Here is a 22,165-nt window from a genome sequence, read left to right as displayed (position 1 = left end):
ACGTATAGGATCTTAGTTCCCCAACCATAGATCAAACCCAGGCCCACTACAGTGGAAGCATGGCATCCTAACCACTGGACCGCCAGGGAATTCCCGCCATGTTTATTTTTAAATATTTAGGATTTAATCAACAGAATCCTTTGTTTGCTAATTTTACCCCCATTCTCCCCATATATACCCCTTTCTGAACTCTAGAGTGAGCCTCTTTCTTTCACCTAACTTAGACATTTTATTTGGCTTCTAAACAATTATTTATTTATTTATTTTTGGCTGCGTTGGGTCTTCGTTTCTGTGCGTGGGGTGTCTCTAGTTGTGGCGAGCGGGGGCTACTCTGTTGCGGTGCGTGGGCTTCTCATTGCTGTGGCTTCTCTTGTTGTGGAGCATGGGCTCTAGAGCGCAGGCTTCAGTAGTTGTGGCACGTGAGCTCAGTAGTTGTGGCGCACAGGCTTAGTTGCTCCGCGGCATGTGGGATCTTCCTGGACCAGGGCATGAACCTGTGTCCCCTGCATTGGCAGGCGGAGTCTCAACCACCGTGCCGCCAGGGAAGTCCCTAAACAATTATTTTAATTTTTTGTTAGAAAATAAATATTCTACCTTTAAAGTGCCTTTGTGTTTTGTTTTTTTTTTCTTTTTCTAAAGTTTTTTTTTAAAGAAACAAAACCCAGTTTTGTTTGGAATAAGATTCTGCTTAGGTAGCTCTGTGAGATCATTTACTTTTAGTTCTTTTTTATCAGTAATACAGCATGGTGTGATAACCACCTTGTCAGATACCCACTTGGTCTGGAAGCTTCCAGGTACCCATTTGTCAGTATTCTTAGCGCTTGCTGAAGTGTTAACACTCAGGCTTTGGTGGAGAGAGAAACTAAGAGATAGAAAATCCATGTAACTTATTACCTAATTTGGTAGACAAAACACATATACACAAACCTGCTTACAGCAAGCAGTGTTTCTCAAATAGTTTTGACCGCTGAGAAATAAAAATTATGAAATGTATTTTACATTGTGACCTAGTTCTTCCTTTCTCTTTCCCTCCCCCATCCCCACCCCTAACTAAAACAAAATGTCTTGAAGCCATCTTTACCTTACTGTATGTAATGTTGTCATGTTTTCTATTCAGTTTCATTATTTAACCCCCCACCGATCAAAAGCTGCCAGACTTTCAGAACAATACTCAGGCGCAAGGGGGAGATGTAGTGTAAATTCCAAGTGTCAAACAGTGCACCAACCCTCTTTTCCTCTAGTTCAAGTTCTGCCTTTTTAGGAAAGCCTTCTCTAGCACCCCCAGGTTGCATCAGTGTCTCTTCTTTGAATCCTTTTTCCACACATATTTGATATCTTACTGATTTACACTGTACTTATTCAGTTGTCATACTTCAATAGTTTGAACCACCTGTTACTAAGGTGAAAATTTAGAAGTAAAGAAGGTTCCAGCAGCAGTGAAAATGCCATCACAAAGCTTATGTACTTTACTCTGTGGGAGAGATACAAAGTTAATCTTACCCAGCACTCTCTGTTTAAATGTTGTGCAAAAGAATGTCTGTGATTTATGTCAGTGGCTCTCTGGTTTTCCAACTGACAGCTTTATAATAATGTGGTATAATTGTGTAGATACTGGTGTTCATGATGATACTTTGCTGTCAATACTATTTTTAATATACACTTTGAAGAAGGCAGAGAAATGTATTTAGATTTAGATTTTTCCTTTAAAATTGTTAAATAAAAATAAATTAGCACCTTAAGAAGTAAGTTGTAGTTACCTGGAAAGCTACTTATGTGGAAAAACTGATGCAGAATGAGTGAAGTATTATTTATACTTTGTTCTGTATTCTTATTATTTGGCGTAGATGTCTTGTTTCACTAAGCAGACTAGAAGTAGGGCATAACCACATTTTAAATATTCTTTTCACCAAGTATCTGGAGCATAGTAGCTGTTAAATATATGTTTATTGAATAAAGAGTGGAGTTTCAGTAAAGAGTGATCAGAGTGAGGTAGGGTTAATCTGGGAGAGTCTGGGAGTGGCTCTTGAGCCTGATTTGAAGATGGTTCTAACTGTGGATTAATAGAGGGGGAAAGGGCATCTCAGGGAGAGAGAATTGACAACCTGCCTTAATTTTATCAGATTCTAGAATTCCTTGTGATTACCTCAGCATATTGCTAGGCTAGAATTATTGTCCAAAATTTAATTATTAACCAACTTTATCTATCTTAGTTTCTAATAAATAGCTTGCCTTTACTACTGATAAACAGCCTTTTGAATTGAACTTTTCAAAAGAAAAAAAACTTTAGTTTTCTTTCTTTCACTCCTTACCTTAAATGTTTCAAAGAATGCGATGCTGTATGTTCCTTTACTGTTTTGTTTTGTTGTTTTACTTTCTTCCATCTGCAGCCTCCTCTTGCTTCAGCCCTCTCTTTTTCTTTTTCTTTTTTTTTTTTGCCCCACCGTGAGGCTCCTGGGATCTTAGCTCCCTGATCAGAGATCGAACTCAGGCCCTCTCGGCAGTGAGAATGAGGAGTCGTAACCACTGGGCCGCCAGGGAATTCCCTGTGTTCATTTACTTTCATAAGAAGTGTATAATTAAGTTATTTGGTTAAAATAAAGAATTCTTAATCCTTTATTATTTTTTTGAGACCTACACGGCCCTAAAGCTTACAAACTGGGATCACTAGTGAACACACTTCATTTAGTATTCCTGCAATTAGAATATGATTTCTCCTTATCTTGCACAATACCAAGAACAGTGCAGTACAGGGCGAAGGTTGGTCTGCAGCCCTTAGGCCAGCAAAATGCAACAGAACTGCTCCCCTGTGCAAACGTTTGTGACATAACCTTGTGGAGAAAATATCAGATGCAGCCTTTTCTTTGAGTAGATTGCTTAGTAAGTGCCTGGGAAAACTCCATTAAAAAAGTGAGCTTTCATAGTTAAATTATACTTTTTAAAAACTTTTATCACGACTAGTTTTTTTTTTAATTTTTAATTTTAATCATTGTCAGTTTTACTGAGGCCCTTCCTGGCACTGTCCTTTATTTCTGAGTTGCGGAGAACACAACAGTTTTTACCCAGTGCTGCATGGTTTGCCTGAAATCCATAGAAAGAGAAGGAGGAATCAAATCACTGATGACCTTAACGGTCATTTTTTCACATACTCAAGGCATTTTTTATTATCCGTTCACATTAAATTAAAATATTTCAGTGTTGTATTCTTGACTTATTAAGTTTTTCACCTCTGTTTTTGGTTGATTTTTATTTGTAGAAAATATTTTGATTAACTGAAACCCAGTTTTAAAATAAGGTTTTATTCTACCAAGCACATGATAAAAATAATGAAAGCTGCTTTCCATCTTTTTCGTCTTTACACAGCTCCATCGAGCCTCTGTACCTGACCTATGGAATCATATTTGCCTGTGGCTGCTCCTTTGCCTACCAGCCTTCACTGGTCATTTTGGGACACTATTTCAAGAAGCGCCTTGGACTGGTGAATGGCATTGTCACCGCCGGCAGCAGTATCTTCACAATTTTGCTGCCTTTCCTTTTAAGGGTACTGACTGACAGCGTGGGCCTCTTTCATACCCTGAGGGTCCTCTGCATCTTCATGTTTGTTCTCTTTCTGGCTGGCTTTACTTACCGACCTCTTGCTTCCAGTGCCAAAGATAAAGACAGTGGAACCAAAGGAGGCAACAGATTCTCCCTCTTTTCCAGGAGAAAGTTCAGTCCTCCAAAAAAAATTTTCAATTTTGCCATCTTCAAGGTGACAGCATATGCAGTGTGGGCAGTTGGAATACCACTTGCACTTTTTGGATACTTTGTGCCTTATGTTCACTTGGTAAGTATGCTTCTCTGGCTTTGCTGGTAATGGATATTATTATTTCATACACAAAAACTTCTTAGAAGAGCAATAGAGATCAGGTTGAAGTTGGCCTTAAATAATTATCTTGTTTGTAATTCAGGGACTCTTGAAATTCAAGGTCTCCTAAGATGAGGTCATCACATCATCTATCATTAAACAGATAATATGTTTCATGGTGTGCTTTGGTATTTTTAGAAATCGCTAAACCTACACAAACAAAAACAAGTTCTTTAAAGAAAAAAGACTAAAATGTTGGAACAAATGTCATCAGTACAAAAAATTTGATAGGTCACTTTTCCTTCAAGTGGCTTACAAATCATAATCAGGGACAAAGATGGTGCAATGATTTTGTCAACATCAATAAATTATTTTTCAACAGAAGGGTACAAAAATTAAGTAAATAGTAAAAGCCAACGGCCTTGACACAAAGAAACATTTTGTCTACTTGTGGGACACTTCTGAGAAAATGGAAATTCTACTCAGAGGATTATTTGAGAAATGTTAGCAAGTTCCAAATGATGGGAGAGAACAAGGGTTTCATAGGAAATTAGGATTTCAAGTGCTCAAGCACTTTATTATCATCATTATTATTATTTGATAGGTAAGAAATGGATTTATTTAGAGAGAAACACATTCCACAGAATGTGGGCCATCTCAGAAGGCAAGTGCGGCCTCAAGCACTTTATATTGTTTATATTGCAAAGGCAAATTTTGGCCTCTTTATAATGAAATAAGAGTAAGCAGCGTCTAAAGTATTTGCCCCTGGCAGAATTTCCTCAGAAGTGCTTATTATTGGGCTTCCCTGGTGGCGCAGTGGTTGAGAGTCTGCCTGCTGATGCGGGGGACACGGGTTTGTGACCCGGTCCGGGAAGATCCCACATGCCGCGGAGCGGCTGGGCCTGTGAGCCATGGCCACTGAGCCTGCGCGTCCGGAGCCTGTGCTCTGCAATGGGAGAGGCCACAGCAGTGAAAGGCCCGCGTACCGTAAAAAAAAAAAAAAAAGGTGCTTATTATTATGTTTCTTCCTTTTTTCTTACTGTTATGACTGAAAATGTATATACAGTTCAACATAGTTGATAAATGATCAACAAAAATGGTAGTGGGATAAGTTTTTCTTTTGTGTGTATACTGTGTGTGTGACTTGAAACCTTTCTAGCTTTCAGTCTACTTTTGGACATCTGTGCAATTTTTCTTTAGTTAAAGTTCTGGTGCAAGTTGGCAATACAGTTCAGAGAATTACTGGGGTCAGGGGGTCAGCCAGTACACTACATCATCAGTCTTTTGTGGGTTCCTGTGCTTAGTTCAGAAAGGAATTAGGTCAAGGAAACCCGAAGAGGGGTGGTAGGCATGTCCTGTATCTAAGATAATTTTGAATTCTCAATTCTCCTTATTTTCTTTTTGCCAGAGGTATTGAGGAAGCAGCTGGGATGACCAGTGGGGAGAGAAGGAGAGGACTAGTTTTTAGTACTCTGAGCCACATGGCATTTTGCAGAGACTGAGGTACTAGGTAAAATGACCTAGTATATGATGCTTGTCACATATGAAGTCTCTGGCTACATCTTGATCTGATAATCCATTTTCACACTTTTAGGAAGGCATAGCTGAACCATTTGAAGATATTTTTTAAAAAATTATATAGATCCATTGTGGAAAGATCAGCTTTACCAGTTACCTCTTCCATAGCTCTGTAGATAAGAAAGTGTTTTTGTTGTGTCCATCTCAGAGACGAGTAGATTATTTATTTATTTATTTTTTTAAATGCCTGCTGTGTTTTTTTTTTTTTGGCCACGCCCTGAGGCTTGCGGGATCTTAGTTCCCCAACCAGGGATTGAACGCAGGCCCCTGGCAGTGAAAGCCTGGAGTCCTAACCACTGGACCCCCAGGGAATTCCCAAGTAGATTTTTATTTTCTTATTTTATAGTTCTTTTCATTTTTTTAATTTAATTTTTTGGCTGCACTGCACAGCATGTGGGATCTTAGTTCCCAGACCAGGGATCGAATCTGCGCCCCCTGCAGTGGAAGTGCGGAGTCTTAACCACTGGGACCACCAAGGAAGTCCCCCGAGTAGATTTTTTAAAAAATTCTCTTTGTTACTGTAAGGTGAACACACTCAGAGAAATCTGTACGTCAGCTTTGCTAGTATGTGGCATTTACTAAAGGACAAGTGGTAGGTGATTATCTAGCTATTTCTGGTAATATAATTTGTAAATTAATTTCACATATATTATTATTTCATTTGACCTTCACAGTAAACTTGTGAGGTAGGCAAAATAATATTAGCTCATGTTTTACAGAGTGGAAAACAGATCCATCATTAACAGAGATGTTAAGTGGCTTCCCAAGAATCACATATCAGCAGAGCAGGGGCTGGTTCTCTTCTGCTGTGCTTACTTGGTAGCAAATCTAGCACAGTCTTAGCCTGGGACATATTGGCTCCCGTCCCTGGATATACTGCTAGATATGTCCATCTTATTGAGGGGGATGTGAGTATGCGTAAGGAAATTTAATAAATATGTTATTGGTCTTTTTCTTAAAGTAAATGAAATTTCACAGTGAGTAACGAGTTAGACCGTGTTATAGTTACTACTGTCGTCAGGAGGCTGTAATTCAGATAGTACACAAAACAATGGGTCTCTGTTAACTCGGATAACAAATCAGGCCTTATTCTGCTCTCCCTCCTTCCGGGCACGTTTTCTTACAAAATATGTTGATATTTTCATTTGGGATTTTCCCCCTTTTGAACTGTTATGGCACTAAAGCCACGTTGGAAAGGAAACACCAGACAGTTAAATGTCATGGAGGCTGTTTAAATCTCATGTTTGATGGGTACACTGAGTTTGTCACTGTGTTGTAATTTAAGGTTTGGATTACGGATACTTAATCCCAGGCTTCATGCAATGGGACACCACTTACTTTCCTCCTTAGAGAGGGAAAAGGTGTCTCAAATTTTTCCAAAGACTAGTAGATGTTCAATTCATGTTAAACCCTTTACTGGTTGTTGAAGGGAATATGCATGTAAGGCATAAGAACCTCTTCTGAAGGAGCATAAAATCTAGTACATGTAATAATATAAACAATTATAGTTTATAAAGGACTTTTACATACATTATCTTATATAATCTTCACCACAGTGTAGTACCTATAATGTATTGTCCTCATTTCATGGATGAGAAGAATGAGGCACTGAGAAGTTTAGAAACTTGCCCAGGGTCACAAGACACAGCAGCTAGTAATTATTAGTGTTATACTTTCATGCAAGAGGTAGTACTGCATAGTGGGTAAAAGTAAAGGCTCTGAAGTAAAAGAGATCTGGGTTTAAAAGCTGGTTTTGTCCCCTACTAGTTGTGTAACCTTGGGTAACACACTCTAAGCATCAGTTTCTACATCTATAAAATAGGGATAGACCCAATTTTGCAGAGTTGTTGTAGGATGAGAGAAAATGTCTGTAACGCGTCTATTCAGTTCTGGTATAAAAATAAGAGTTATTTAAATTTCAGGCAACGTGATTGTGAATTGCTGGTTTTAGTGGGGCTGTGGAAGAGTCAAAGGAGAAAGTGACCCTTTGGAAAAGTGGTTAGTACAAGTTTCATAGGATTGGAGTTGGTCCTTAAGCCTGAGACTTGTTGAAACTGGATCCTTAATTAGCTAGGGAACTAATTTATCTATCTAGGCCTCCTTTGAAGATTCTGAAATACAGTGAAGCGCTCTCATGGTTATGTTAAAGATCCTAAGATCTTTACTTATTTATTACATTATACATGATGATTTGAGAGAAAATATGTATGCTTTGTGGCATTCTTTTTCTCCGAGCAAGGTTGGAAATTTTCTTTTAGTAGTTAACTTTGAAACTGAAGAATCGTATTGCTTCATGGAAGGGGTCAGTGATCTCTTTTAGGCCTACCCACTTGTAATCTCTACTGTAAGGGTATGGATCTTTTTTTTCTTCTACTGTTATTGAAATACAGTTGACATACAGCACTGTATAAGTTTAAGGTGTATAGCATAATGATTTGACTTATATACATCATGAAATGATTATCACAGCAAGTTTAGTAAACATCCATCATCTCATAGATACAAAATTAAAGAAATAGAGTAAGTGTACAAATCTTATACATCAATTTAGGTGAGACATAACTTTCTAAATAGCCATTCCCAGTAATGGCTGCTTTAGTTGTTGCGAATTGCCCATTTTGCTTGAGAATTGTTTTGGTTTTCTGGATTAAGTTTTTTTTTTTTAATTGGAGTATAGCTGATTTACAATGTTGTGTTAGTTTCTGCTATACAGCGAAGTGAATCAGTTATACATTATAATACATATATCCTTTTGTTTTTAATCTACTCTTTTTCAGATTCTTTTCCCATATAGGTCATTACAGAGTATTGAGTAGAGTTCCCTGTGCTATACAGTAGGTTCTCATTAGTTATCTATTTTATATATAGTGGTGTGTATATGTCAATCCCAATCTCTCAGTTTATCCCTCCACCCTTCCCTTTGGTAACCATAAGTTTGTTTTCTACATCCGTGACTCTATTTCTGTTTTGTAAATAGGTTCATTTGTACCATTTAAAAAAATTCCGCATATAAGCGGTATCTCATGATATTTGTCTTTCTGTGTCTGACTTAACTTCACTCAGTATGACAATCTCTAGGTCCATCCATGTTGCTGCAAATGGCATTATTTCATTCTTTTTTATGGCTGAGTAATATTCCATTATATATATGTACCATATCTTCTTTATCCATTCCTCTGTTGATGGACATTTAGATTGTGTCCATGTCCTGGCTATTGTAAATAGTGCTGCAGTGAACATTGAGGGTACATGTATCTTTTCAATTATGATTTTCTCTAGATATATGCACAGGAGTGGGATTGCTGGATCATATGGTAGCTCTGTTTTCAGTTTTTTAAGGAACCTGCATACTGTTCTCTGTAGTGGCTGTACCAGTTACAGTCCCACCAACGGTGTAGGAGGGTTCCCTTTTCTCCATACCCGCTCCAGCGTTTATTGTGATGCTGGCCATAATGGTGATGGCCATTCTGACTGGTGTGGGGTGATACCTCATTGTAGTTTTGATTTGCATTTCTCTAGTAATTAATGATGTTGAGCAGCTTTTCATGTGCCTCTTGGCCATCTGTATGTCTTCTTTGGAGAAATGACTATTTAGATCTGCTCATTTTTTGATCGGGTTGTTTGTTTTTTTGATATTGAGCTGCATGAGCTGTTTATATATTTTGGAGATAATCCCTTGTCGGTTGCTTGGATTGAAGTTTTTTTAAAAAATAAATTTATCTATTTATTCATTCGTTTATTTTATTTTTGGCTGCATTGGGTCTTCATTCCGGTGCGCGGGCTTCTCACTGCGGTGGCTTCTCTTATTGCGGAGCACGAGCTCTAGGCGTGTGGGCTTTCAGTAGTTGTGGCTTGTGGGCTCTAGAGCACAGGCTCAGTAGTTACGGCGTGGGGCTTTGTTGCTCTGCGGCACGTGGGATCTTCCTGGACCAGGGCTCGAACCCGTGTCTCCTGCATTGACAGGCGGATTCTTAACCACTGCGCCACCAGGGAAACCCAGGATTGAAGTTTTTTTTTTTTTTTTTGCGGTACGCGGGCCTCTCACTGTTGTGGCCTTTCCCGTTGCGGAGCACAGGCTCTGGACGTGCAGGCTCAGCGGCTATGGCTCACGGGCCCAGCCGCTCCACGGCATGTGGGATCCTCCCGGACCAGGGCACAAACCCGTGTCCCCTGCACGGGCAGGTGGACTCTCAACCACTGCGCCACCAGGGAAGCCCAGGATTGAAGTTTTTATGGCTCCTCCTTATCCAGTTTTTCTTCATTAGCTTCCAGAAACATAACGTGCTCTTTTCCTCCTACCTCTCTTATCACTCCTTCTTAGTTTCTTTTCTGGTTCCTTATTTTTCACCCTGACCCTGAATAGCAGTCCTAGGGCTTACACCTTGATCTTTTTCTCTACTCATTCCAAATGATGGTTTCATCTAATTTCCTGTCTTCAGACATCATATATATGCCAGTGGCTCAAAATTTATATTTAGCTCAGGCCTCTTTTGAATTCTTCACCGGACTTTTATAGCCATCTGCTTACTTAATATCTCCACTGGGATGATTGTTAGATGTTTCAGATTTAATATGTCCAGTCCTAAAATCCTGATTTTACCCCCATCCCCAAAACCTGCTCTGCCCTCAGCCATCCTTATCTCAGGAGGCGGCAGTTCCATCAGTCCCCAAACCTCCTGTTTCTTTCATACCACACTCCTGATCCAGGCCAGAAATCCTGGCGGTTCTCCTTTCAAAATGTATCCTTCCCTGCCCCCTGTAGTCTGTTCTCTACACAGAAGCCACAGGTGTTCTTTCAACACACAAGTCACTCTGCTCAAAATCTTTGGGTGGCTCCCCATTTGCTCTGAGAGTAAAGACTAATGTCCTTATAGTGGCCTACAAGGTCCTCCATGGTCTGTCCCCTCCTATCTCTGATCTCATCAGGCCTGGTCCCCGTCATTCACTCTGCTCTCGCCACTCTGCTCTCTTTGCTATTCAGCTTTTAGTGAGGCTCACCCTGACCACCTGGTTAAAACCCCCTTCTTCTGTCTCCCCTCCACATACTCCCAAACCCCCTCACACTGCTATTTCTTTTTCCATAGCGCTTCATACCTTCTTTTTTTTTTCTTTTGAATATATTTATTTATTTATTTGGCTGCGTTGGGTCTTAGTTGCGGCATGTGGGATCTTCGTTGTGGCATGTGGGATCTTTCTTTGCAGTTAGTGGGCTCTTTGTTGCACCTTGAGGGCTTCTCTCTAGTTGTGGTGGGTGGGCTCCAGAGCGCATGCGCTCAGTAGTTGCAGCACATGGACTTAGTTGCCCCAAAGCATGTGGGATCTTAGTTCCCCGACCAGGGATCGAACCCACGTCCCCTGCATTGGAAGGCGGATTCTTAACCACTGGACCACCAGGGAAGTCCCCATACCTTCTAACATGTTACATAATTTACTTGTGATGATTACTGTTTGCTCTCTGTGTGTATACCTCTGCTAGAATGTAAACTTCAGGAGGCTGAGGGTCCTTCTCTGTCTTGTTCAGTGAATGAACCCAAGCATCTACCATGGTGCCTAATGTACAGTGAGTGCTCAAGTATTTGTCGAATGACTATCTTATGGATAAGTCTAAAGTGACACCATATAAGCAGTATTCATTTTCTCTCCATTTTGATCTTTAAAATTCTCTACTTTGATACCAGAATGATGTTTCACATGTTATACCTATAGGACATGATGGTATTCATATCCATTCAACACTTAATCAAGAAGCTCAAATTCAGCAAACCTAAGACTAAGGAGCACTAATGCCATCTGTTGATGGGGAAAAGAGTTGATGTGTTTTGCTTTTGACCCATAGCTTTATCTGCATGTTGAAATTGAAACTTTATAAATGGAAGAAATTTCTGTGTCTCTGTCACTATTGTGTAAGTGTAAGGAAGGAGTGAATGGCTATCCCCATTAACAAGGAAATCCAGACAACTGGTGTCTTCTCTACGGTGTAGCAGCTGAAAATCTCGCAGAGCCTTGGGTGGTGTGTGTGAGAACAGGATGAGGATGCAGGACCAGAGCCTGACCACAAATCTGCATTGCTTTGGTAGAGCACTGACCACAGGGCCACGTCAGCCGGATGACTGATAAATGCCTACAAAATGACAACGATGATGCAACTCTTCTCAGCGGCAGTGTTCCATCCTCAGTACGAGAATGATGACTTAGTTTTTATTGCTTTCACATCTGTCCACCACTACTCGCCTTGAAAAGCTGCACCTGTGTTCTTTGACTCCAGAACATATGGCAGTCAAGTTTTGGTTTTTAAGCTCTGATCCACATAGTTCTCTATTGGAGAGAAGACGACTGACTCATGCGTTGAAATCTGCAACATATATGTTTATTAGCCCATTTTGAAAAAACTCCGTAAGTTATAAGTGTGTCATTTTTGTGGCAGATAGTAGTTGTTCTCAAAAGAAACTCTGATCTGGTAGGGAAGATCCCACTTTTCTGAGACTATGATTGAAGGCACCGTCATTTGCCTGCTGACAGGGCACTTAAGTGGACACCAAGTCCAGCTGTAATTGGGAACAAACAAGTTGTGTTTTTATTTTTTAATTTTTAAAAATATTTATTAATTTGGTTGCATTGGGTTTTAATTGCAGCACGTAGACTCCTTAGTTGCGGCTTGCCGGCCTCAACTATTTGTGGCATGTGGGCTCTTAGTTGTGGCCTGCGTATGGGATCTAATTCCCAGATGAGGGATTGAACCTGGGCCCCCTGCATTGGGAGCACAGAGTCTTAACCATTGTGCCACCAGGCAAGTCCCAACAAGTTGTGTTTTATTTTATTTTATTTTTTAATTTTTTTAAAATTTATTTATCTTATTTTAATTTTTTTAAAATTTATTTATCTTATTTATTTTTGGCTGCACTGGGTCTTCGTTGCTGTGCATGGGCTTTCTTTAGTTGCAGCGAGCGGGGGCTACTCCTCATTGCGGTGTGCAGCCTTCTCATTGCAGTGGCTTCTCTCATCGTGGAGCAGTCTCTAGACACGTGGGCTTCAGTAGTTGTGGCACACAGGCTCAGTAGTTGAGGCTCGTGGGCTCCAGAGCACAGGATCAGTAGTTGTGGGTTTAGTTGCTCCACCGCATGTGGGATCCTCCCAGACCAGGGCTGAAACCCGTGTCCCCTGCATTGGCAGACAGATTCTTAACCACTGCGCCACCAGGGAAGTCCCCACAAGTTGTGTTTTAAAGCTAGAAATGAAAATTTGAGGCAAATAAGCCGATAAATGGGACATGTAGTACCTTGGGAGATATTTTATGGCTTTGGTTAATGCCAAATGCTCTATGGCTCAGTACTGGAATGTAGCTGTTAGACCTCACTGGCCAGGTCACCTCTGGCCATGTTGTGGTGACAGCAGGAATATTATCCCAAGCCAGAGCTCAGGGCGCTGAGCCATGCAAATAGGAACAGCAGACATGCTTTCATCTCTTTTGTGGCTTCCTCAGAGGGGGATTCAGGTAACATTTGTCAAGAATCTGTCATGTGTCAGGCATCTCCACAAAATCTCAGGTAACCATCATAAGAATGAGTGTAATAAGTGTAATAAATAACTATATACTTGGAGCTAAGGAAACAACTCTGCTAAATTAAGCTGTGCTTAGTTGAGGTCACTCACTGAGTTTGCTCAGAGCTGGGATTTGAACATAGATCTCGGACTCTAAGTCTCATGTTCTTTTCGTAAAATAGTCTGCTGTTCCTTCATCGGATCACCTCAGAGGTGGAGTGCTGCCTACCGTCAGCCACACTGGGCCTGGACCAGAGTTTTCTTTGCCTTGCAAGTTTCCCTCTATTCTCTCAGAACGAAGCACAGAGGCAGGGTTGGACCATCCTGGCCCTCAGAGGATGCTGCGCAGCCACGGAGAGGACTCCTGAGGAAACAGGCTAATGGGGATGATGGGATACCACCTAACCTTTCTTCCAGACCCCACATCTCCTCTTTTGGTCTTTAGTATGTTGTGAATATGAGAAAACTGAATTGCTTTTCACAGCCTGTGACAAGCAGAACATGGAATATACATAGTTTTATGTTCAGTTTTGTTTCCTATAATAAACATTAAGCATAGCAGAAGAAAAAATGGACAAATGTATAAATTTATAGCAAGAGCTATCTTATGTTTGATTAATAACATAAGTACTATTAGAGGAAAATGGAAAAAAGCAAATTGCTTGAATTTTAGAGTTATATATAAACTCTCTGAGGCCACTGATGAATCATTAAGTGTCCTGAGAAGGCCCTAAAAGCCTTGGAAAAGCTGTTCCTTCTCTCTTGTTTCCCCCCCCCCCCAGCTATATCTGTAATGTTTTTCTTCTTTTTAAAATGAAATATAGTTGATTTACCATATTATATTAGTTTCGGGTGTACAGCATAGTGTTTCAGTATTTTTATAGGTTATACTCCATTTAAAGTTATTATAAGATATTGGCTATATTCTCTGTGCTATACAATATATCCTAGTAGCTTAATTATTTTATACATAATAGTTTGCACCTCTTCATGTCCTACCCTCTATTTTGCCCCTCCCCCCATCCTCTCCCCACTGGTAACCACTAGTTCATTCTCTGTCCTTCTGTCTTGTTAATGTGTAAATTTCACCAGGTCTTTTGTTTTTTTTTAAATCAATTAATTTTATTTTTGGCTCTATTGGGTCTTCATTTCTGTGCGAGGGCTTTCTCTAGTTGTGGCAAGCGGGGGCGACTCTTCATCGCGGTGCGCAGGCCTCTCACTATCGTGGCCTCTCTTGTTGCGGAGCACAGGCTCCAAACGCACAGGCTCAGTAGTTGTGGCTCCGGGCCCAGCTACTCCACGGCATGTGGGATCTTCCCGGACCAGGGCTCAAACCCGTGTCCCCTGCATTGGCAGGCAGATCCTCAACCACTGCGCCACCAGGGAAGCCCCGGTCTTTTGTTTTTAACTGTCTCATGTTTTATTTGTTAAAATATAATATACTTTTGAATAATCTCAAAATTTAACTGTAGTATGGATATTTGCTTATCCCTCAACTCATTGTATTAATATCAAATTAAAGTTTGTGCAAGTTTGAGGAACCTAAATTTAGCTGATAAGGGTTCTATCATGATTTTTATATCAACTAGAAAATAAATTGTTATGATAGAGGATTAATAGAAATAGAAATCTTAATTTGCAGAATGTTCCTTTGTGAGGCTATACCTGGACATTGACTTTTACCCCACATTTACCAGGTGGCTCTGGTGAGGGGAAAGAATTGTCTGATCCATTGAGAGTATATTTCTGCTAGTTTAACCTTATCTCTAAATTCTGACACACCTCTTTGGAAAAGGCCTCACAGACACTAACTCCAAGGATTACAGAGCACCAGGAGAAAAGGCCACTTTATGTATTCATGCTGTAGGGAAGAGTCTTGAGATCCAAAGGAAGTTTGAGGGCTGCACATCTCTTATGTATTAGCTCCCAGATGCCCTGCCACTTTCCATTTTCCCCACTTTCTAGCCCCATTATCTGTATCTAGTTTTTTTCACCCCTCTACTTGTTGGCAGCTCACTTGTAATCAGAAAGTTTATATTCCCTCGTAACAGATTGGAGAAAAACTCATTTAATGGTAGGTAGTGCCTACCATTTGGAGGCAAAATTGCAAACATGGACAACTGGTGTGCAGTTATGTAATCCAGCTGTGTCTGCATCCATGTCAAATTCAACTAATTTATTCTCAGAGTAACATGACCAGAACAACTGTAGCATTCAGTCTTCAGAGCACGGTTTAAGATTCTGTGTGCCCAGTCCTCACAGCCATGCAAGGGTTTGTTTTAAACCATAGTTTCTTTTAAACACATATAGTATTTTTTATTTCCCACATGTTTAATTAACATTTAGTTTATAAGAAGCTCCCACAAATATTCTCTGTCACTGGAGCCTCAGGGCCACCCTATGAGATGGGCAGGATCGGTTTCCATTCAGCAGGAAAGGAACCGGACTTGGGGTTGTTAAGACAACTTGCTTAGGGTTGAAAGGCCGGTGCCTGGTGCAGCTGGGGCTTGAGCCTGGTCTTCTTAAGAGTGTGGCTTTGAAGTAAGATATTTAAATGCCTGCAAAAAAAAGGACAGTAATTTAGGCGTTGAAGGGATTGTACGGGTCACTTAATTGCACTTTTCTTTTTTTTAAGTCTGGTAGAGGGACTAAGACACAGAAAGGTTAAGTTGCTTGCCAAATGTCACATAGTTATAAAAGTGGCAGAACCTGGTGTAACATGCAAGAATATCCGTGGGAAATGAATGGAAGCTTATCGTAGCCTGAAGTGTAAATGTGTATGTAGTAGAAACTGAATCATTAGAGGAGTGAAGTTGTCTCACCTTACATAACTCTAGTCAATTTATAGGGTTCATTTCCCAATCGGGAGGTTGCTTCCCCATTTTGACACAGTCTAGTTCTTCAAAGCTGCCAGTAACAGTTGTACTGGCTTTGTCGTCTTTCTTTCATGGATATATTTAGAGCTCAGGGTTATGGTTATTGTGTGGCAGAGCCCTGAGAATGCAGGATTCATAGCAGAATCCACGTAAACCAAAGGTTACTGTATATTGGCCCAGGACTGGGCTGCTGAGCTGACCTCTCCTGTTGTGTTTATCTCTGTTCATTGTAAGGTTCTGGCAGAAGAGCCTTGGTGCCCATTACATGTCCTCAGCCCTGGGATGATGATTGCAGAGTTTTGGAAACATTTTTAAAATGATTTCCAATGGAGTTGCATAATCTGAAGAGTTGCCCTATCTCAGTCTTCTTGGCACTGCAAGCAAATAAAAGAGGCAGAGTTGACGTTTTAATTTTGTTTTTAGCCTGGGCACTAAACACTAGAGGCTAAGTACTAGGGGCTAAAGTTTCATTATTTCCTCCCTCCCTTCCTTCTTTTTGTTCTTGATTTGGTTTATTATTCTGATTATTGTTACTTTAACACTTATTAGCTATGCAGAATGCTATGGTAGTTTGCAGAATAAAAAGTAATCACATTGCTTTTTCACCAAGATTTTCTAATTTAAGTAATTTTTCTTCTATTTTTCATTCAAAAATAGGCTTATAAAATTTCTTTGACACAAGAATATTTCTTTGTATAGTGTATTAATTTAAATATCAGAATTAACCATTAAGATTCCCTGTGTGCTGATTATATATACCCACGCACAACTCCTACATTTTTTCCCTATTATGTGGTCTGGAAATGTTTTGTTTGTTCACTTATTTTCATTTCATTCATTCATTCCCATCCCAATGAACTTCCAGAAAGAATATAAAGGTATTTCCTTCACACATATATTTTCTGATTCAACTCTGACAGCAGCCTTTTATGAGGAAAGCAGTGCTAATACTGGTTTCTCCCACTAATAGATAAGAACCTTGACCATCAGAGAGGTGGTATTTTGCTCAAAGTTGCACAGTCAGTGGCAGGATGTTATTAGAATAGAATTAGAATGGGTTATTCCATTCTGTCACTGTTGTATTTTCTTACACATATGTGACTTCCTCTAATTACAACTCAGTTGTACAGATTCAGGTTGAGCAGATTCAAGCATTCAAGTGAATATCTGACAAATATTCACTGAGCACCTGTTGGGTGCCTCTCGGTGTGGGGATGCAGTGGTGAGAACAGACGTGATCTCTGCTCTCACGGAGCTCAATAAATAAGTAAGCACATAAATAAACAAGGTAGTTTTCATATAGTGATATTTTCTTTGAAGAAAATAAAATGAGATGGAAGGTGATGGTGGGACGTAACCTTAGTTTGTAAAGTCAGGGACAGCCTCTTTGAGGAGGTGCCAGTAGGTGCCTTCTCTCAGTGAAGGGTAGCGTTAGGTATTTGGAAGATACAAAAATGATACAGCTTCCTATTGCCCTCAGGAAGCCTGTGACATGGAATTTCTCTAGTTTCCATCTTTAAGGCCAGCCAACAGTTGATGAATTTTTTTATTCAACTTATTTTTACCTGATATATTCAAATCTGCATGTTAGAATTTTAAAATTCTTGCATAGGACCCAAGCGTTGCTTTTTCTCCAGATACTTCATTCACGACTTATAACTTCTGATAATACACTACAGTTTCTCAGTTCTCATGTGATTATTACAGGAGTGAATAGACATCCTCTCTCCATCACTTTATCCCCACTTTTCAGATTTTTTTCAATGGTGTCTATGCTTTTCTTGCTTTTCTAACCTTGCATTTATTTCCCTGCAGATCTCAACATCTGCTGAAATTTGACTACTCAGGTTAGTGAAAATTTGCCCATTTATCAGTTTTGTGCCTTAGGCAGTATTCACCAGCATTCTCCTACTTGAGATGAATAAGGATCTTTACTTCTCTGGCCACTTGTGTGTGACTAATTAATGGCAAAGTTAAATATCTACAGAACATTTTCATCAAAAAAAAGCTAGCCGGGTTGTTTTTGGGTTTTTTTGGAATTTTTTTCTTTAGAATTGTAATACACTAGCATAGGAACATGATAGGAAGACATTACGTAATTAATACATAAGAAATCTAGAAAACTGATTATTTACAAATAAACTAAAACAGAGCTGCTGCTTTTAGTAAGGTAGAGTAAGTTTGTCATGTGTTCCAAATTGTATTTATTTAGCCAAAAATAAGTATTTACAAATAATTCAACAATAGTTTTTAGAAGTGATGCATGGTTTATTCAGGCATGAAAATTATCCCTAGAATGTAGGCCCCAAACTGCTAAAAGATTTAAAATTTGGAGGGAGAACGAAATCCACAAACATTTAAGAATATCTAATTTTAACTTAAGTTGAAAAGCAGCAGTAGTGTATTTTTGTTAGGCCCTTATCCTGTATAATGTATTCAATGTAAGTATGGGAAAGGCTGGTGAAAACTGTGGATTTATCTACAAAATACATTGGGGAGTTTTGTGTGGGGAGTGTCCTAACACCTCAGGAAATGATAAAGAAGAACCAGGTAAGGTAGATTAGACAAGGGTAGGGACAGAGCCTCCTTTCCATTGCTCCATCCCCAGCACCGAGCATGTGCCTGGCACACAAATACTTTTTGACCAGTTTGAGGCTGAGCTATAGGTTGGTTGAATTGCTGGAATATGATGTCTACTAATTTCCCTACTCGTGACTACTTTTCATTCTAATAATACTTTATGTTCTTCAAATTCTTTTTTCTTTGATCCTCAATATACAACCCCTGGAGGTGAGAACAGTTTTATCTCCATTTTATAGGAAGAGGAGTTAGTTGCTTTTGAGACTTTCTCTGGCCACATACAAATAGTTAGTGACAGGGTGTGGTTTAAAGGTTAAATAATAGAAGTAAAAGTATGCTTATCTAGACTAGTGTCAATGTGGAGTAATTTAAAGATACGGAAATGGGTGGCTCGAGGTACATAGTCAGCCCTGCTGAGGTGAAACAATACCTCTTAGGCCTTGTACCATCTTCCAAGCTGCTTCCAGGAGAATGGGATGCCTAGGTGACCACAGCCCAATAAGTAGCCTAACAGATGACCCACGCTCTTGACCCATGTACCCATCTGTGCAATTTAAAATGTTGCCATATGTTGATTATTTAATTTATGAAGCATTATAATAGCCTCAACGTACATGCGGTATCCCTGTTCCTACTTAACTGTATCTGCTTCTGTGAATACATTTTTTCCTTTTATGTTTCTTTCTCCTCGGGAGCTGTCTCAGGGACTTCTCACGATTCCCTGCCAGTGTCTCCTGTTCTTCAGCTCTCGGGGCTGCCTTGGATCCTGGAGTAGGGGTTGCCCAGTCCTAGGGTTCCCGTCCTACCTCTTCCTTGTGAGGTGCTTTCTAAGTTCTGTATCACGTTCACCTTCACAGCCACCCTGTCACACATCTAGAGCAGTGTGTCAGACCCAGTGCCTCCTTTTCTCTCCTGAAACAAAATTCCTAGGTCATGAAACCTACCTATATACATAATTTTTTTTTTTTAATTTTTATTTTATTTTATTTTTATTTATTTATTTTTGCGGTACGCGGGCCTCTCACTGCTGTGGCCTCTCCCGTTGCGGAGCACAGGCTCCGGACGCTCAGGCTCAGTGGCCACGGCTCACGAGCCCAGCCGCTCCGCGGCACGCGGGATCCTCCTGGACCGGGGCACGAACCCGCGTCCCCTGCATTGGCAGGCGGACTCCCAACCACTGCGCCACCAGGGAAACCCCATAATTTTTAAAAAAATCAGTAATGCCCCACTTGTAACACAAGGAGAAATAAAAAGTAATTCTTGAATAAAATAAAGGTAATGCTTGGGATACATGTGACAACATAGAGGAACCTTGAAGACATTATGCTAAATGAAATAAGCCAGATACAAAGTCTATGATTCCACTTAGATGAGATACCTAGAGGAGTCGAATTCATAGAGACGAAAGTAGAATGGGGGCTGCCAGGGACTTGGAGAAGGGGGGAAAATGGGGGTTATTATTTAATGGGTACAGAGTTTCAGTTTGAGAAAATGGAAAAGTTCTGGAGATAGATGGTGGTGATGTTTGCACAAGAAGGTGAATACTTAATGCCAATGACTATACACACTCAAAACTGGTTTAAATGGTAAATGTTATGTGATATAAATGTTGTTAAAATAAAAAACAATAATTGGAAAAAAGGTAATGCTTGGACACAACTATATCAGAAAGATAAAAATAGCCTCCACAGATTTCCGAAACACCCCCAAGGGAGTGGTACTGCCATTATTGTGAACCAGTGTGCAGTATTGGTTTGAAACTAAGAAACTGATGCCCAAGATCTTAGACTCAATAAGGAGTAGAGCTCATAATTTGACTCCAAAGACTTTTTTCTTCCTGCTATGCCTAGGCCTTCCAACTCTCAGTCCACAAAAGTTTTCTCTTTGCCATGCCAGCTGCCTTAATCCAGACCACTCAGGCTTTGTACTTTCTTATCTATCCTAAAGGGGTGTGGTCCTTTTCTTCCTGAACACTAAAATCACAAGACAGGACTGAACATGTTTAAAATAATGTTAATCACCAACACCCCCAAACTCTGAAATAGCCTTATTCTTAAGAAAAGGGTAAAAAATCGGGGTAGACAATCTCAGAAGTATGTGAAAGCGACAGCAGTGGAAGGAAAACTTTTCTGGGCCTAATCCTAACAATTGCTTTTTTTTTTTTTGGATGCGCCCCACAGCATGCGGGATCTTAGTTCCCCAACCAGGGATTGAACCCATGCCTCCTGCAGTGGAAGCTCGGAGTCCTAACCAATGGACTGCCAGGGAATTCCCTAATCCTAATAATTTTTAATCTTCATTCAGATAAAATTTTTTTTGAATTTTATGTGATACTAGGGAGAGAGTTGGCAATTAGATAACTCTTAGAATTAATAGAAAAGACACTCACTATGGTGTGCCTTATGAAGACTAGAGGAGAAAGGAGGCCAGATGGCTTTTGGTAAAAGGGTTCTCTAGCCAGCACCACTAGGCTGAGGGAATCTTAGTGAGGAGAGGGTAGAAGAAGGTGGAATTTTCATGGAAGGATCAATCTTTTTTCACTTTAGAATTAAGGGCAAAATTAAGCTGAATAAGAACTAATAGTGCTCTAATTTCTCTCAAAAATTAGATCTACCTTAAATTAAAATTTCAGTAAAACAACAGTCTACACATCTTTCTGTGTTCAAGAAGAAATAGAACCAGTTATGATAATTTACAAAATATCTGGCTTATTAGCATTATAGCCAGGGTCATTAAGTAAAGTTATAAAATTACCCAGGAATCCTAGTGATTTAAATAATACTTTCTGAAATTATCCCTTTCTATTTTAAGTTGAAGTCTATCTTAAACTTCTAAAATTTAACCTTAATTGAACTAGCCTTTTGTTGGGTATATTTGTTCAATTTGGACTACTTTTCCAAATTCATGCAATTCAGCTAATGACTGCAGACTCCATAACCCACACCTATCTATTTGCATGTACATTTAGCTGATAGGTGATTTTATCACCAGATAAATCCAGGAGTAAGTTTAAAAGAGCATATCCCCCCCCACCTTTTTTTAAACAAATACAAACATAGAAACACATGATGCCTCAGAAGAGCATTAATCACAACCAGGAGTCCACATCTTCGGAGACCTTTCTATCACCGTGTATCTTCAAAGTACTCTACTAAAGCGTTAGTCAGGCGGTCATGCAGTGGACCATGGCTGAGACCTCCCGAGCCATCTTGACCAGAGTAGAGACAGTCTACCTCCTTCACAGATGGGCACTGTCTTAACAATTCACAGTCCATTGTGTTCATCCCAACTATCCAGGAACCAAGGGTCTGAGAGAGTGGTGACCCTGGTGTGCCAAGAATGAGACTTCAAGAAAGAAACTCTTCAGAATCATATTTGAATTTAGGTGGAATGAATAAAAGTTTTTTAAAAAATGGATTAAACATCTTTCATTGTTCTGGAAGGACTAGAATAATTTTTGATAATTCGAGAAATATCTGACACAGAAATTATTGTCAGGGTCACTAAATAATTTCAAGTTACCTAAAAATCCTAGTGACTTATTTTTTATTTTAAAATGAAGTTCATCTTAACTTCTGTAATTCAGGATTATTTGAACTGGTATCTGAATCCAAATTGGTTTTGACAGACACTTCCTCTAGAACATGTTGCCAAATCTTGATCTGATCTAAATAATGCTATGTTAAGGATGGACTTTTCTTTTTTAATCTAAGGAAAATTATTTTTCAAAAAAACAAAGAAAAATGAA

General features: G+C 39.7%; 1 protein-coding gene across 1 annotated transcript in view; it reads left to right on the top strand.

Moving 5' to 3' along the window:
• SLC16A10 (solute carrier family 16 member 10) overlaps positions 1-22,165 on the top strand; it is a 142,669-nt gene that overhangs the window by 93,455 nt on the left and 27,049 nt on the right. Inside the window, exon 3 of the mRNA XM_004264718.4 lies at positions 3,361-3,823. Within this exon, the coding sequence (XP_004264766.2) occupies positions 3,361-3,823 (463 nt within the window). The remainder of the gene's footprint in view (positions 1-3,360; positions 3,824-22,165) is intronic.

The sequence above is a fragment of the Orcinus orca genome, chromosome 12 (assembly GCF_937001465.1).
Source record: "Orcinus orca chromosome 12, mOrcOrc1.1, whole genome shotgun sequence".
Classification (NCBI taxonomy): Eukaryota; Metazoa; Chordata; class Mammalia; order Artiodactyla; family Delphinidae; genus Orcinus; species Orcinus orca.
The sequence above is the reverse complement of the archived record's forward strand: the minus strand, read 5'-3'. Positions and strand labels throughout refer to the sequence as shown.